The sequence below is a fragment of the Malurus melanocephalus genome, unplaced genomic scaffold (assembly GCF_030028575.1).
Source record: "Malurus melanocephalus ecotype Western Australia unplaced genomic scaffold, MMel_1.1 scaffold_260, whole genome shotgun sequence".
NCBI lineage: Eukaryota > Metazoa > Chordata > Aves > Passeriformes > Maluridae > Malurus > Malurus melanocephalus.
Genome location: NW_026623492.1, coordinates 147,866 through 165,384, shown reverse-complemented (window position 1 = coordinate 165,384; position 17,519 = coordinate 147,866). Strand labels below are relative to the sequence as shown.

The 17,519-nt window shown below is 37.5% G+C and overlaps 1 protein-coding gene across 1 annotated transcript in view; it reads right to left on the bottom strand.

Moving 5' to 3' along the window:
- GLIS3 (GLIS family zinc finger 3) overlaps positions 1 to 14,374 on the bottom strand; it is a 115,097-nt gene extending 100,723 nt beyond the window's left edge. The window contains exons 1-2 of the mRNA XM_057375866.1: positions 14,176 to 14,374; positions 8,724 to 9,837 (exon numbers count right to left, since the gene is read on the bottom strand). Of these exons, the coding sequence (XP_057231849.1) occupies positions 8,724 to 9,837; positions 14,176 to 14,306 (1,245 nt within the window). The 5' untranslated portion in view covers positions 14,307 to 14,374. The remainder of the gene's footprint in view (positions 1 to 8,723; positions 9,838 to 14,175) is intronic.
- Between the last annotated feature and the right edge of the window lie 3,145 nt (positions 14,375 to 17,519).

Genomic DNA, 17,519 nt, shown 5'->3' with positions numbered 1-17,519 from the left:
TGAATATTATTAGGAAAAGTATAAATACCCATTGACAGTATGATAGATATTGAGGAAAAGTGGCATTTCTGAATGYTAACACCCTATTAGCCTTGGAAGCAATTCTGCGGTTGTGAAATAGTAAGAATACAGTGAAGAGCCAAAGAAATTCTATTTTGTTTTAATGTATTTATAGAAATGTACCAAGAGTACCCATAAAGGCATGATGTGATCTTTTCCTTGAGCTTGTGCCAGTTGATGACCAAAAGAATGCATTCAAAGAGGGAGAAGAGATGGTGAGATATTATTTACAACCACTCTTTGTATCAAGAACACTGTTTCATGGACAGCTGAGTAATACTACATTTCAACATTTCATGAAGAAACAACTCATGAAAAAAAATTCTTACCACAGTGACATTTCTCTAAAATTATTCACTTGCGATCATGAACTTTGTAATTATGAGTGTTAATTCTCAAGAGCTGAGTACCCACAAAATAAAATTGCTATATATACATAAAAACAATAGTAAGAAAATACCAAACCTTAATTGAAACAGTCTTTAACTGACAGGAAAAAATAAGCCTTCTGAGTGGATAAAAGTGGTACCAGAAAACAATCACCATGTGGCTACAGCAACATTTAGCAAACCCTGATGCATTGAACAGAACAGAGTCCCACTGCAGTGCTAGACACAACAGTCACAGCACCCTCACTAGCTCGTCATTCCGAATTTCCGTTTCTTAGTAAACCCAGCACGCTACACAGACACAGACTGAACCTTCACAGGGACTAGCTCTAAAAACATCACTCTGTTTCCACACAGCCTGTTCAGAAATGTTTTTTCAGCTGTTATTCAAACCCTTTTTCACCAAGATGCATGGCAACCATATTCCTGTGACAGAGCAATCACATGCATTGGCGGTATTTCATAATATCCTGGTCCAAGATGCCTATTTCAACCAGTTACAGGGAAAGCCTACTATAATCCTGTTCTAAACACTGCTTCATCCTTATCACATCCAAGTTCTTTGGAAACCTACCCTACAAGTATCTGCAAATGCAAACAAGCTTTTGGCATCTGCTAAATGCCASCCCAGCTAATTGGGACTATAATGGCAATAAAACAGAATAGCTTCAGGAATCCAAGTGAATCAAGATGAATCTTGTCTTCTCGGTGTTTGGATTACAATGCTTGAGGTTCAGGGGAGACCTTATTGCTCTCTACAACTTCCAAAAGGAAGCTGTAATGAAGTGAGGGCTGTCCTCTTCTCCCAAGTGTTGGGTAAACAGCTGGACTCTGTKATCTTAAAGGCCTTTTCTAACCTAAACAGTTCTGTGATTCCACATATGTCACAGAAATCACACAGAAATTGTGTGTGATTCTGCCTGGGAGAATCTCACTAAAGTGTACAAGACTTTTGCTTTGCAACTTACCCTTTAAAACAGAAACAGTCTCTTCTCTTGAGTGCTTTAAGCATTAAGTCACTAATAATACCTTCTAGTAAACCTGAATGCTGAGAAAATGTCAAACTACCTCAGGATGCTTTAGCATACATCTGCACTGGGCTTTCAACATGCCTAACTGGTGCAAAAAGACATGTGACATTTTCCCATTTCCTAACTACTCGGTACAAATAATCCAATGATTATTCCATACAGCTTAACACTCAACACTTGTTTTTAAAGCCTATGTTCACAGATATACCATAAGACTTAGATGTCTGGGAAGTTTTCCGCAGAACACCAGAAGCATTAATTAAACCCCTAATCCTTAGGAAATCAGTGTCAATCACCTGAATAAAGCCGACAGGGTGTTTACTTTTACTTAAAACTGTATTTCCTTTCTGAAAGAGTAGCATTGCAATGGACAGCACAATCTATTAACTACTTCCCTCTATACCTCTGTTCCTTTCTTTAAAACAGAATCATGTTTTCTGGGAAAAGTCTCTGTCTGTTTCTGTTGTAACTGTGTCATAGCTTGCATTTTCTGTTTTCCCATCTGATACTGTTTGCCTTTTCTCTCACTAAATGGAAGGTTTCAAATTTTACTGCCTCTGTTCCTGAAAGAGATCCAGTCACCAACCAAACAGGGATACTGAAAATACAAAGTAAAATATCAGAAATCAGCAGAAGTTATCTAAAAATATTTCAAGACGTGAAGAGTAATCCAATCTCCCAATACTTCACACAAACATGCTCTAAACCCTCAACAGTAGCATCAGCCCCATACCCCCCACCCTCTCAGCTTTGAACTTAAATGATTTTCTAGTTTAAAACCCAAGTCTGAAAAACAAACAAAACCACAAARCACAAACGCAAAACCATCCAACCAAAAACTCAACACCAGAATACTCTCCAAATTTCTTCCAGCTGAAATTTTGGCAGATGCAAAGTTTGTTTTAGTATTCCTGACTTCAAGCAGATGAAATATAAGAATGCTTCATTTTTTAAGCTTACCATTTGTTTATCGTTTGGTATAGCAATGAAAAATATCTAAACTATATTCCATTAGAATTACGCTAGGGAAATAAAAATAAATAAAATAGATTTTTTTTGCCTATCCACAAGCACAGAGAGCTAATAAATTAGAAACCTTTCCACACAAACTTAAGTATTTGTGCAATTAGAAATGTTCGTTTTTATTTTGAGATAATTTACATTCATGATCTGGATTACAGTGAAATCAAAAATACGCCTGTTAGCATTTTTCATTAGAAGAAAAATAATGCAATTAGATGTTTCATAAGTGTTTTATTCAGTAGCATAACATATAGATCTCTAGCTATCATTTTTCACTATCACCAGTTCTAAGGAGCTTGGTTTGCATTTTTTGAATGCATTAAGAGATGTTCTGATATTGGGAGTCAGTACCCTGGGCACCATAAGACCTCTTGTGCTCACTGAACTCAAGTGGAAGCTGTTCATCTTCAGAAGCCAAAGGAAAAGCAACTATCATTACATTCTCAACTATGGGCACATCATATATTTCATACTGAAAGGATAATATTGAAAGACCATTAGAACCATTACTGAGAGGCAAAATTCATTAGTTTGGACTAGATGCCATCTGATGTGATCACGGGAGCTCGAGCTGTTTGTGAAGGGATGCCCAGAATTTGTAATTTGTTTTTTCTTTAAATAGCTAAGACATCATAACCATGACCAGCAGATTACTAAGGTTGCACCAGCTGGTGAGATCTAAGAAAGCTTAGCTTTATGACTGGAAACTAAAATCCAACTTTCCTGTATCCGTACACCATGATATAGTCTAATTAATCATGTATCTCTGCCTTTTCCATGGTATTTATGATCCAAATTGTTTACTGAGTTGTTGAAAAAATTAGCAACAGGCAACTGTAAATTTGGCTCTAATTTTCAGCAACTTGACTCAACAATTAAATTACCATTCTTGTGACACTGTTAAAGACAAAGTGCTCAAATGCTACTTTAGCAGAGTGAAAAGTCATCTGAAAGCACGTAAGCAAAAACAAATTCAAAAATTTGTATCGTTTCTATTTTATCAAGATTTCAGTGCAATACAGGATGTCATATGATCTTCTCCTATCAAGAAATTTGGAATTTACTGTAAATAAAATATCTGAACATGCCATATATAAGACACTATATGAAGACACAATGCTAAAGCCTGAAGATGGAAAAAAAATCCCTATCATTCTTAGAGAATGCATTTCTGGTTTTAATCAAAATTTCAATTTAAACACCATTTTCCAAGGACATATTCTTAAAATAGCACATATACACATCCATCTAAATACTCATGCTCACCAAAGGAAGCTGGCTTGAATCTCAAAAAAAACAAAACATTAGATAAGTGTTTTAAGTTTCATGTTGTTTTTTTCACCACACCTTCTGTTTTACATGCTTTGCCGACAGACGTGTTGTGGGATAATTTCAGGTATTTAGCAGATGCTAAATGGATGTTGCTTCAAATCTGACAGGAATACTAGCAATTTGATTAAATTGCTAGTATTGCAATTTGATTTGTTTAAATTGGTTTAAATTGCAATTTGATTGGTTTAAATCACATGAAGCAACTGCACTAAAACAGGTGGTCATATGGAAGTATCCATAGTAATACTAAWGGCATTGAACTGAAGCATAGCTCAGAATTTACAGAAAGTGAAAAGACTGAATTCAGTTTCAAAAGGGGAAGCATTCCAAATGCATCTGAATGAAACTGTAAAGTATAATCTTGGAATTTAACAACACGCTATTGCTGCTCACATATTYATGTTAAGCCTAATGTTACAGGACAAAAAAGCTAATTAAATACCTCTTATTGCAGCTGAACTTAAAAAGTGAAAATGTTCACTATAAAAGAAGGGAACCTGAGTAGAAAACRAGCTCATAGGTAGAGACAAAGAGAACAAAGATCAGCATTTGCCAATTGCTACTGTGAAGTTTCAACAGCTGTTGGGAATTCTGCTTTYTTCTAACACAAAGGAAATCTGCAGAAGCCTCAAATGCTGTTGTGTAGTCACTTCTGGCACCCGTTAAAGATTTTATCTCAACCACTGTTGTACTTACTGCTTGCATTTCAATATTAATTTTTCATTCACTTTTTTCTTATTTAACTTAYTCCTACAAAGTGCAAGCTAATGCCTAGATTAATTGATAAATGCAACACATTTGAACATTATACCTACTTCATATAAAGAAATTCAGAAGTAGACACTAAATATGTATTACCATGTCAAGAATAACTTTTTGTAGTCACTAAACCAGATCACTGAAAAGAAGAAYGCTTCCCAGGTGCAGTAAATTGGAATAGAACATGAAAGATGTTTGATGAACAGTAAGGGAGCCCAATGCATTTTAACAACTATTTAAAGAATTCCTATTCCAAACAAATCAACTTCTTGAATGCAGGTCCTCTTCAACTTCACAGATTTCCATTTAATAAAGCAAGGTCAAACACAGTCATCTGCTTTGGTAAAACAAAATGCAGAACTCAGAAAAATTCCTACTTTTTAAAATTAAAGGGTTCTTTGGTAGCTGTTCAGAACAAGAAACAGTCTTCCTAAAACAGACAGAAATTAAAAATACACCATTATTTTTCATTACATGGAGAATATAGATCAAATTAAATTGTTAAAACCTCATCTGCAACAGTAGCAAATTCAGTTAAAGACAAGAAAAAAGAGCTCAATTCACATAAAAACAACAGTATGAAATAAATCCATCAGGATTGGTATGCAATTATTTTCCACTTTGCCTTAGTTACATTAGTATGTAAGAACAAGTACATTCTGAGTTTCTGACCTTAAGAATGCTTGTCTTTAAGTTTAGATCTGATTATCCTGGTCGTCATATGTTTTTATGTGCTGATATTTGATTACTACTCACCCTTCAATACTCTTATCTTCCAGCATCAAAAAAAAAACCAAAAAAAAAAAAACCAGCTCATCCAGAACGAGCAGGAACTAAAGACTAGAGTATYGCTTGCAGCTGTAGTTTATTGCCCCAAATTTTTGTTACATAGATAAAAAGATACTAGCTCAGATGCAGCAAAACAAATGCTGAGGTCACTTGGCTCTGATTTTAACCATAAGCACATCAAGTACTGCAGTCCTAGCTGTTCTTCAAGTCTATTACGAACTAAATGATTTCATAATCACAGAACGATAAAAAGTAAGGATAGAATTATGTTATAAAGTTCAGCTTATGCAGTCCAGTTGCGTATCTGATTTCACTTATCTCCACTACTGATACAACATTACAACTTAGAAGAAACCCTCACCTTAAAAATTACTGAAACCCTGTAAAACTCACTGATGTAAAATTCACTGACCTTTCACAGCAATCCACTGACATACGAAGCGCAGGATGTAACAATGCACTTTTAATACACAGCAGAACAGAGGTAAACAATATTGACAAATAAATATACTGGACAAGGATAAGTATATCGACCTGACCCATTGCAATTTACGCTTAATGAGAAGATTGTCTCTTGCAAACTTGTTATGAACCACCAACACATGAAACATTTACACAATGATTGGGGTGTGATGGCACTAAGATGACTGGTGTCACTGCCTGCCTCTGATTACAGGATGTCTTAATAGATTATATTAAGATAGTTCCCCCCAATGACTTGGTACTTCTGCTACATTCTTTACAGTAAATCTGGTTCATTCATGTAAGAGATGTGTATTTGGTATTTTTCCTTCTTTTTTCCTGCTTGCTCTACTGGACTGCCTCTTACTAGTCTGTAAACTGCAATGGACATAGAGACTACTACTTTACAATAATTTTAGAGAAAAAAGCATGCTACACATAGAACCAGAAAATAAATTATAGACAGATCCTAGATGGACATATAAATATTATAAATGGAGTGTTTTGATTGTGCCCTTAAAAGCATACATTCACAGAGGTTTGGTGAAAAGTTTCAGATTTCTTTTGCATAATTTTTTGTCAATTAGGAAATCGTACTTCATTATCATCTTGCCCAAAATGCTCTCCCAACTACCTCACTGTTGAAACCTCTATCAATTTGTAATTGGTATGATTGCAAATTTCACTGCTTGGTGAGAAAGGTGTGATGTTTGACTGAAGTAAATTTGCTAAACTTATTAACAGAGCATGGTTGCTGGGCATTAGAAAGCCAAATACATTTTTCCAAATTCACACCATCTGTGAAATGGTAAATGAATAAAGCAGCAAGTTATTTCACTCAAACCATGCTAAAGATGCCATTTCTGCATGCTTATCCCAAGAAAGGCAGCCTGTGTTCTAGATTTATATTCACATCATGAGGGTTATCACATCACCCTCAGCATTTCTACATTTCATCACAAGTCTCAACATGAAAGAAACAGCAGTATGTGGGTGCTGCTTCTGATATGCAAAGTTCTTGGTGCTATCCAGCAATGCTTGCTTAAGGCCAGTAAAATTAAACACACTTTCTAATGTTTAAAAAGCCATCACTCTTTAAGAAACTGATATAGACACCTCTTAATTTTTGGTGACATGGCAGGATTTGGCATGCACTTTAGCTTTGGTTTAGTAATCTCAAAAATTTTATCATATGAAATACCTTATCCACTTACACATTATTTATCAACAGCGAATGATGATTCCTTCAAAGCTAAGAACTCCTCAAGGAGGCTTTATAATTCCAAGGTCACTGTAAGCAGTGCTCCCTTTCTGAACAGGGAGGGCAGYTCAGAATACAGAGTGTTACCACAGTACTACAAGATCCTTCATCATAATCCTTATTTCAGAAAGACGGTGGGTAGTTGGATTTACTCTTTTTCTGTGCTCTTTCATCTTTCCTGACCTCTTTTTCATSGTGTTTTTTGTCCTTACTCATCTGCATATGTCTGTTTCCATCTCTTTAATTCCAGTGTGACAGTCTCTTGAAAATTTTTTTTTTTACTCATAATTATTCTTTTTTTTCCCTCATTCTCTCTCTTCCCACAAAGGTGATAAGAAATCCTAAACAAGGAACTGAAATTAATGGTAAACCCTGATCCAATATATCTAGAGAGCAGAAAAACAGTGTTATGGAATTAAAGAAAATATTCAGAGAGCAGAGAGTCTGAGTTAAGGCTCTGGTGTGAAAAAGGGAAGGATAAAATACCTTTCTAGTGTCATGACCATGACAAACTCTATCAGGTCCTTTAAATTCAGTAGATAAATCTGGAAAGATATCTACTCTATTCTGAAGGACGCTGGCCCTTTGAAGAAACAAAGGAAAAAACCTTTTCTATTTACTTACAAACCAACATCTACATCATGTAAAACGATTATTCAACAAGATATACACTGATATATACTCCAAGCATCAATTTATATTTCACCAGAGGTAAAAATATTTTTTAATCAATGGTTATTCCTCGAAATCATAAATTCATCATTTTATGAGTCTGTGCTGGGCACCCAAAACTGCACTGGTGAGGCTGCTTTCTGACCACCTGAAATAAGCACTTAGTAAGGTGAAATTCACCGTCATCCGAAGTACAGACCATATAATGAGGCAATTCAAGAATCTCAAGAGATTACAGATGGTGCACTGGAGACTAAGCATAAACAGATCCTTAACAGCCAGATTATTAACCCAAGTGACTACCTACATATTGACTGACTTGAAGTGACCCTAGGARAAACAGCAAGAAAAACGTGACTTTGGGGGTTGAATGCTCACAGCTAAAATCTGTGCACAGAAAAATTATTATGGGATTTATTCCTCATGTACTCCTGGAATTAAGTGCGTGGGTCTGGCTTTTGTTTGTAGTAGAACAAGCCGTCTTAAAAAAATGCCCAGCTCTTCTCAGTTTCTCATGGTAACATTAGGCAAGGTCTTCAAAATTCTTCAAGTCAAAAAGGTGTAACACAATGCAAGAATATTTCAGGATAAATCGTGATATTTATTCTGCGGCACTTTTCCTGCATGTGTCCTTCATGCAAGTACTTAAATACTTGACTTCAATTTTGTACTTCAGTTTTGCTTTTTGAAGGTGTATCGTGTCACTTGTTGCAATCTACAGTAAAGAGTTTATAAATGTAGGAAATAACATTTTGTTTTATCCCATCTGTTGGTAGGTGTCAAATTAAAGAACATATTTCTATTTAGGTGGGAAGATGGAAGAGTCATTCATTCTCACAGACTATAAGCGCATCATTAAATAGGAGAACCAAAGGCAGAATTACAACTTCATTACATTTTCCTAAGAAATAGAGAGCTGGTAAGAGAGACAGAATTCAGACTTACTGTGCATTTGTTCGGCTTCTCTCCTGAGTGGACTCTCATGTGAATCAGCAGTTTGTAACGGGCATTAAATGGCTTGAACCTTCGAGGGCACCCTGCCCAGAAGCAGGTGAAGTCCTCTCCCTTCCTCTGGTCTATGTGGATCTTCTCTATGTGCCGCACCAGCTCCTCTCGCTGCTCATACAGCTTCCCGCAGTCAACCCAGCAGCAGCCATGCTTGCCATTGAACTCATCCAGCTCACTGTCATCCTCCAGCAGGGCACGCGGGGCAGGCGGCACCGGCAGCGCGTGGCCGTGGCTGGGGATGCYGTGTGGGCGCCGGAGCTGGTGAGCRTGGTACGGAGGGGGCGGCCCTTGGGGAGGGGGTGGTGGCAGCAGCAGGGGCGGAAGAGGCATGTCAGCAACRGAGACTGAGAAGTCATCCAGCTGTTGATCTTTCAGGATGTGCACAGCCTGGCTGTCCAATGGCAGCACGCCCTGCTGGATCACCACGTTATTTGCAGCAGCCATCTGCAAGCTGGCTTGCTCCAGCTGCTGCAGCTGCTGGTACTCACCAGCCCTGTTCTCAACATACCCTGGAAAGGTGACGTTGCCATTCGCCATGTGGAGGCCTTTCTGAGCAGCTGGAACAGAGAAATTTTGGGGTATACAGCTTCCTCTCACGCCCAAAAAATGTCCATAGACCTCAGGCTGTGGAGAGACGTTTGCTGGCGATGCCCTGGAGCTGTTGATGTAGGCCACCAGAGAGGTTGGGGATGTGCGGATAATCGTATTGAACTCGATCCCAATGCCGTCTGACAGAGGAGACAGAGGGAGTGCCCTCTTTTTGGAGCGGGCTGATTGAGACCAGGCTGAAGACTGGCAAGGACTAGAGTAAGGGGAGTGCTTATTTTCCATGCCATAAAAGTAGGACGACAGTGAATTACTGGACACAGAAGTTTCAGGTGAAAAACTTAGTAAATCCCCCAGCTCACTCCTATTTTGTAAACCATGATCAGGAGGAACAGAAGAAAGTGTCCTGTACCTGTGTGACCACTCTTGTTCAACACTCAAAGGAGAATGACCTTCTGACAAGCTTAATGTTGTAGAGGCCAGAGACTCACATGACAAGAGTGACCTGAAATAAAAGCACAATAAAATAAGAAGTTAGACAATTCAGTAGGAGTTGTTTTACCTTCACACACACACACAAAATTAAGAAAAGCCKGCATGTGAGAAAAGCTCTCCCTATTAGGTACTCAAGTTTAGCATGCTCAGTTAATGCACCAGCAGTTACACAAAGGCAACAGACTTGTGAACAGGTCACTTAGGAAACAAGCTTTAAAACTTCAAGGTTTTGAGGAAAAACTGTTGTAARGATTCTTGATCACCACTGTAGAAATTAACACACTTATTTTCATTGACTGTGGTGTAAATAGGTTTGGACTTTGAATCCAAGCATTATGTTCCTGCCTTACATGAAACTCATATTGATTTGAGTCAGCCATTTTCTTTTGCTTAAAAATAACTGGAAGAAAACTGTTTAATAAATATTCACCCTGAATGACTTTGTCAATTGCAATGCATACAAATACTACAAATACTTCCCTACAGCAGTTTTATATATCAAGTTTATAAATACAGATATTATCTAACTTTACAAGACAAACAAAATAAAGGAGTAATGTAGGAGAACTAGTTGAAGGGGCTATTTAGATTTGATTTGAAGATCTATCTGCCTCCAAGTCAGCAATCAAAACTTTTCACAAAAGTGTAATCTTGCTGTTATCATTCGTTTTTCACAGAGATATCATGCAACTTCTTCATACTGCAAATATTCTTTGAGTATCTTAAAAAACCCCAACATACAGACCATTAAAAGTATGATTTATCTATAAAAGGGTATAAAAAGKAAATAAAAGGACATCAGAAGCCCTGATTCATGGCTGCAAATGCTGGCTAAAGGTCAAGTGGATTTATTTCTTTGTTTCCAGTTCACACCCGGTCAGACTTGGATTTCCTGCCAGCTAGCGGTGCTATCAGTATATAAATTTCTATTTTTAAGGGGCTCTAACAGCAGCAAGAACCAGGTATGTATCTAGACAAACCTGACAACCTCAAGAAGCCTATGCATCTCATGCTTTGAGTATTTAATTCTTGGGTTTACTATTTTCACAACACAGTTTTGAAGAAGCAAGGAATTTCAATAATGGATCAAGGATGAAGGAGGGGAAGCTTGGCACAGGCTGAGACAGAGAGGAAGCAGTTTGCTGGTGCCATATCTGTAAGATAGCTCACAAACAGGGAAAATGTAGCTTAAAACAGCAGCAAGCCTTGCTGTGGTGACCACTGGGAGAGACAGTTAAATCTCCCTTTGTATGAGACGCTGGATTTGTAACGCGTGGTAGATCTGCTGCTTCAGAACAAGAAACATCCTGTTCTGATTCAATGCCAGTGCAGGGTACTGTCATGGACCTTATGTTACGCCATCAGGGTTTAAATGGCACTTGCAAAACAGACCACTGACAAAAAGCACGATTAGCATGCTGACTACAATCTGCATTGCGAGAAATGAGAAAAAAGAGACTACTCTATCAGGTCAGTTCTGTGTACCATGTGGATCTAAAGGGATGACTGTCTGTGAAAAAGTTGATTTAGGCTGCTGGGTCTGTTGTCAATGGGTGTTGTTGAAGCAGAGTTCATTACAGGGAGATTAAATCGTGTTAGTATGCTGCGACCCCAAATACAGATCCACACAACAGAGCACAATAAGCAAGTCAGGTTTGATTTCTCCACGCTATGCTGTACATATTCACAGCTAGAAAACATAAGGAGATGGTGGAGTTATTTTGCCAGTTTATTTAAATTTTTATTTTCTCTTTTATGAATAAAGAAAAAGAAATCATGCATCAAGAAAAAGTGTATTTTTGTACTGACAAGAATTTTAATCAGATGCATAGTAGGACCAGTGTCATACAAAAAGCTAATAATGCCTTACACAAAGGGACATATCCATGAGTGAATCTGAAGAAAAACTGTCTTTTAAAAATCTCATCATAGGACAAAAATAAAAAGCTGGCACAGAATTTCCAGTATACAGTAAGTAATATCCAGATAATTTGAAGAAGCTTGCTTTCCACTTCAGCGTCTAAATTCAAATATAATAAAGATTCTAGCTCCTAAAAAAAAAGGTTTCTTTAAAATTCAGCCCACACTGTGACTCAGTAGTTTTCTAGTAGGGGGAAAATAAATAAACCTAATACAAAACTGAAGGGCCTGCTCTATCAGAGTGGCAGATTCTCAGACGGTTTTACCTGGCACATCTGCTTACTGTTATCTAAACTGGTTTGAGTTTGAACCAGATCTTTCATTAACATTTACAAAAGATTACTTGCAATTACATTTTATTCTCACTCTGTGTACAGAGGCCAAAATGTCAGATTATAATCCAGAATTTTAAACATCAACATGGAAGAGTAAAAACTGTGTTTTTCTCTTTTTTCATGGTCTCCTATTTATTAGCCAAGAACCTTTTGCTCTCTGCTAGATAATTTTCTGACTTGCATCAAAGCAAATGGCAGAATTACATCTGGTTTCAAGCAACACAACTGAATACTCCAAGAATGTTTTGCAGAAACTCGAAAGAGATGAGGAAGATTTAAACCCCCCTGGTCTATACACCAGAATCTGATGTGATCTGTAGCAAAACTCTGATTTTGCCAACTGTTTTCTTTCTTCCATCAGTGAAAATCAAGACAATTGTCTTCAGTTTTGGCAAATTCAGCAATTAAGCTGTTTTGGATTGAGCTGCCAGAACACAGTTCATGGTGCCTAAGAAATAAAATCCAGAGAAGGCACTTTGCCTAGGAAGAATCAGTCAACTTCATTTAGAAAAAAGCAGTTTATAGCTGAAGAAATTTAATCAAAGAACAACAAAAAAAAAAAGCTCCAAACCCAATAACAAATAACCAAACCCCCCAAAATACAAACAAAACCCCYCCAAACTGACAGTCTGTGAGTTAAAATCTGAGTTTAAATTTCTTTTGTTTTTTGCCCTATAAAACAGTAAATTTGACATCAAAAGTGCTGAAATGGACATTCTTAGTATGACAAACTAATTTTATAACACCTTCATTGATAAATCATTAAAAGATACTCTAGGGACATCAGCACCTTGATTCTGCCAGTTTCAACTTCAGTTTGCCCTTAGTAAATGTTTTGTTGAAATAAAACCAAAACTGTGTAACTCAGTACTGACACAGTACATCCAACCACACATTCCATGTTTGGTACCATGCAGGCACACCTGAARTGCATAAGTAACAACTGCGTAATTATATTTTTCTAGCATCAGTTTTGTTAGATCTGAAAGGCAGGTCTTTGGATTTGTTATTTATCTTCATCTTAGCACTGAATGGTTTTTGCTGGCATGTTTACACAGAAAGCATAATTAATTTTGTTAATCTTCCCAGGGGACTCAGTCTTCACAACTGAAGTGACAGAAACGTTAAAAATTATCTTAAGGGTAGTGCAAGGTTTTCTTCCAGTTGCACAACACCAATTTTAATTATTTCAGGAATGTTCTTTGGCTTGTAATAAAGCATTATAGTAAAATGTAAACTGCTTTGAGAATAAAGACCATTGTGGTCTTCTGTAAATAAGAAACTACATTTCAACTCAGTAGGCAGTGGGGATGTAGATTCCAAAATAATACATTAGAATGTTTTCTCACTGAATGTTTAACATCCARGGTTGTGCCTAATGTATTTGTAGGGTGGTTGTAAAATAGCTGTTTTCCCTTAATTCATGCTTGTTGACAACACTCAAAGTCATAATCTCAAAACTTATTTATGCTTTTAAATAAATTAACAAGTATTTATCTGTGGAGCAGTGATATAAAAAAGCAACATTTACAGGAAGAGGTCATATTTTTCATTATCTAYTCACCAGAACTAGGAAAATTAAATTGTTTTCAGAGACAATTGATCTGATTAACTGAACTGTGTAAACAAACTATTTGAAAGCAAAAGTATTTGATGACGAGAAAGGAACATGTGCAGACCATTTATGATTTTTTATCTGACCTTAGTGTTATTTGACAGGCATTGACATGGCACTCTTAGCACTGTGTAGACATAACACATGGACTATTTCTGCTTTCGTCCTCCRTAACACTTCTTATACCTAGCACAAAAATCTAGTTTGTGACTGTAAAATGGCCTTTATCTAATTAAAAAATCCTATCATACATCCTATCCTGTCATAGATTTCGTGTGGCCAAATTTCACCCACTATTTGAATTATCCAAACACTATGATTGGAGCCAATCCAAATTAAATTTCATGGAATTCAATTTCCTGTGGCATAACAGAGCATGATTTTCTTACTTTAATAATCAGAAATGTCACATTTTAATTAGAGAAGAATTAAAACCCCCTCCTTTTGAAGTACTGAATATAAAAAGGCAATAGAGGACCTTGTATCTGACGGAGAAGCACTCAGGCTGGAAGCATCCATAGATCTCTGGAAGCTAGGGCTGATCTGGCTGCATGCTGTTGAAAGCTGATCAGCAGGAGGTGAAAGAGGTCCCAGCTGTTGAACTGTCATGGGATTGCTGGTGACTATTGCATTGTTGCCGCTGCCTTTTCCAATGGACTTGAGCTTGTGGCCGTAACCAAGACCTCCTAAAGTAAACAAAGCGCATTAGYATTTATCTCTCATGAACCTGTGATAAGGTACAGAACTCACATCACTTCGCAAAGTCTGAAAAGTAATGGGAATCCTCAGATGAGGATGAAACAGGGGACCAGTACAAGAATTTTGTAAACTTTTTGAAACATCAAAAGCAATATTCTACAGAGTAATTAATATGTAGTGAAGTACATAAACATGTGAAACATGTAGTGAAATACATAAACTAAAGGCCAGGTAACACAGAAAAAAATCAGAACAAGCGCCAGGGAGAAGAGCAGCCCTCAGCTAAGGGACAGCCCTCAATGAGGAATGCAGGAGGAGAGAACCCAAGGAGGCTGCCAGAACACCACCACACCCCAAGACCTACCAAACCCCAGAGCTCCAGGCTGTTGCAAGCCCATCCGTCATTCCTACCACTAGCCATGCAAAGAACAAGTACACCACCGATATGTACAGACTGCAATGCTGGCTGCATGGCTTCACCAGCAGGAGAGTTACAGCTGGAACCCAGCATTCCTCAGAAGTCTAGGTAGAGGAATCTGAGCTGAATCAAACTGAGAAGCACTCTGGAATTTAAAGGCCTCAGTCTGCTCTTAATCACTGCTGCCATGACTAAAATTGATGGCTATTACACAGAAGCACAAAAGGTAGCTGGCCAGTGGGACATATCTTCAAGATGCCCAAAACAACTTTGTATTGTGTTTTAGGTCACAGACGGTGGTTTACAAGACTGCCTCCATTAAAGCACATTGAGATTAGAAAGTTAAAATGCAGGTCATAATATGGAAGTTGTTGGGATACCTAGCAATTCTCATCACAGTTGGAACAATTCACATTTCTAGCTGCTTCTCTTATTCAGAGTACTCCACAAAGCAGCATAGCAACATCAACACAAACAGTGAAAAGTACTTCAATGTAAACCATTTTCCTAAATTGAAAATTGTACATGGTTGTACAACTCATACAAGTTTTTCTCCAGGTTCCTCAAATGGGCTGCGTGTGGACTGCAGAAAGACGTACATTAAGGCATTTATGGCCCTCMCAATCAAAGGAAGAAAATCCAAATCCTTCAATCCCTTCCAGATCAAATAGTTCCAAGGACAAACATGCAAAGAGAATTCCTTGTTCTGCACTCAACTCCTTTGGACACTAGAACAAAGCATTTAAGCTCCTGTAGGATTACTGTCTGTTCCCACTACAGATGTTCAATTAAATGAAAAGAAAAAGAGAAGGCATTTAAATGTTTTTCCTGTGAAACAGGAAAGTTYGTATTTTGAACTCACTGAAGCTGAATCAGTGTGATACTCAGCAGTGGATTTTATAAGGTTGCAGAGTATTAAACTGAAATCGGTATTGCCAAATATTAGGCAAAAGAACGTAAATTGCTTCTGATAGTAACATGAACACTACTCTTAGCAAAAAGCTGAATGGGGTGAAATAAAAAAATTACATGCCCCAATCAGACTATAAAAAATGCATAATACTGCATTATATGCCTATATGTGTGCACATCACAAATGTTTAGTCAACTATTTTTCAGAAAAGTGCCTTTAGTATGCAGAAACAGAATTTCTGCACCAAACAATATAAAAGACAGAGAAGYGTGCTATAGCAACATAGGAAATCCAGCTGGTTCTGACACTGAAATACAGTTGCAATGCTTGCAGAGTATATATATATATATTTTCTTTGAATACTTAATCAGACATAGACCTACTATTTAGCATCGAGAAAGTGTACCAAATACATACTGATCATTTCCTGGATGACACCATCAACACCCTTCACGTAAAAGCCACTTTTAACCAATTTCGGTAGTAACAATAATATCTACTTTRTCATATCAGGAAATCAAGGAAATCAATCTGTGCATTTATCAGATTTCCATCAGGGAAAGGCCATATGTCATCTCAAATAACAATCTGCAACCAAACAGTGAAATTGTTATTTATTCATGATTAAACCTGAATTGCTTGGAAAAAAAGCTACTTGTCAGAAAAAAAAAAAAAACAAATCCCAACAGCAAAACCAGCAAAGGCAGTAGCATCAAACCAGTACTGTTAAATACAGAAAGTTGCATCCCCAATGCATCCCGGTTTCCCTTTCAGTCACAGGGTCTGATATTATCATCTGTGTATAAACAGCACCTCAGGAATGCCAACAGCAGATAAGATAATTTGTTGTGTTATGGTAAGGACAATGGCCAAAAATGGCCTGGATAGCTAGCCATTGAAAGGAAAACATGAGAAATTAAGTACTTTGGAGAGACTGTATTACTAGAATGATAAAAGTATTGCAAGTATCTAGTCTTCATGAACATTTGCCTGGACATTTCTTTGACACGGAAACAGAGGCGAAATGTTTTGTTCTACCACTGACAAACATTTGCTGTTATGAGGAAAAATAACAAGTTTTCTACATAAAAGACGATGGAGAAGATAATCATGGAAGAATAAATCAKCAGCTCTCACCACTGAAACACTACAAAGTAAAAGACTGCTGATGCGAAATGTAATAACATTCCATCAACTGCTTTATATAGGCATAAATGTGCCAAAAGATCATCAYTAGTACCTTGTCTGCACCCTGCACGTCACTGAACAGCATCAATCTGCTGATCCAGGCAGCAGCACACAACCCCACTTATGTTGAACTAAGTCTGAGCACAGGACGGGAGCTTACAGCAACTTCAAGCCTGCTACAAAAGTACAAACCGCACGTGATCTAGCACAAAGTTAAACGGGTGCAGTGTGGACATCCAACCTGTCATGAGCCTGCTGCTAAAAGGCAAGCTGTGTCCAACACAACATGTGTCCAAAAGCTCTGGCTTTGAGCTGTCAGAATGACTATGTCCAACGTCAGCATTTGGCATCCCACACCCACAGTGCCAGAGGAGTCCTCAGTCCAGGTTTCCTGTGTCATTGAACCAAAGCCTGAAAATTTCAGCACACTGAGAGGACAATCAGGAATTCCTTAATGCCTTGAATCCATATCAGCTGAAATAAATGGGAAACTCTCTGGAGGATATCAGTGGGTTTTAAATGATGCTGTAAATTCTAAGAAAAATATATGAACATTTTAAATAAGCAAGAGAAATAATTTCTTTTCTCTTACACCAGGATGTAA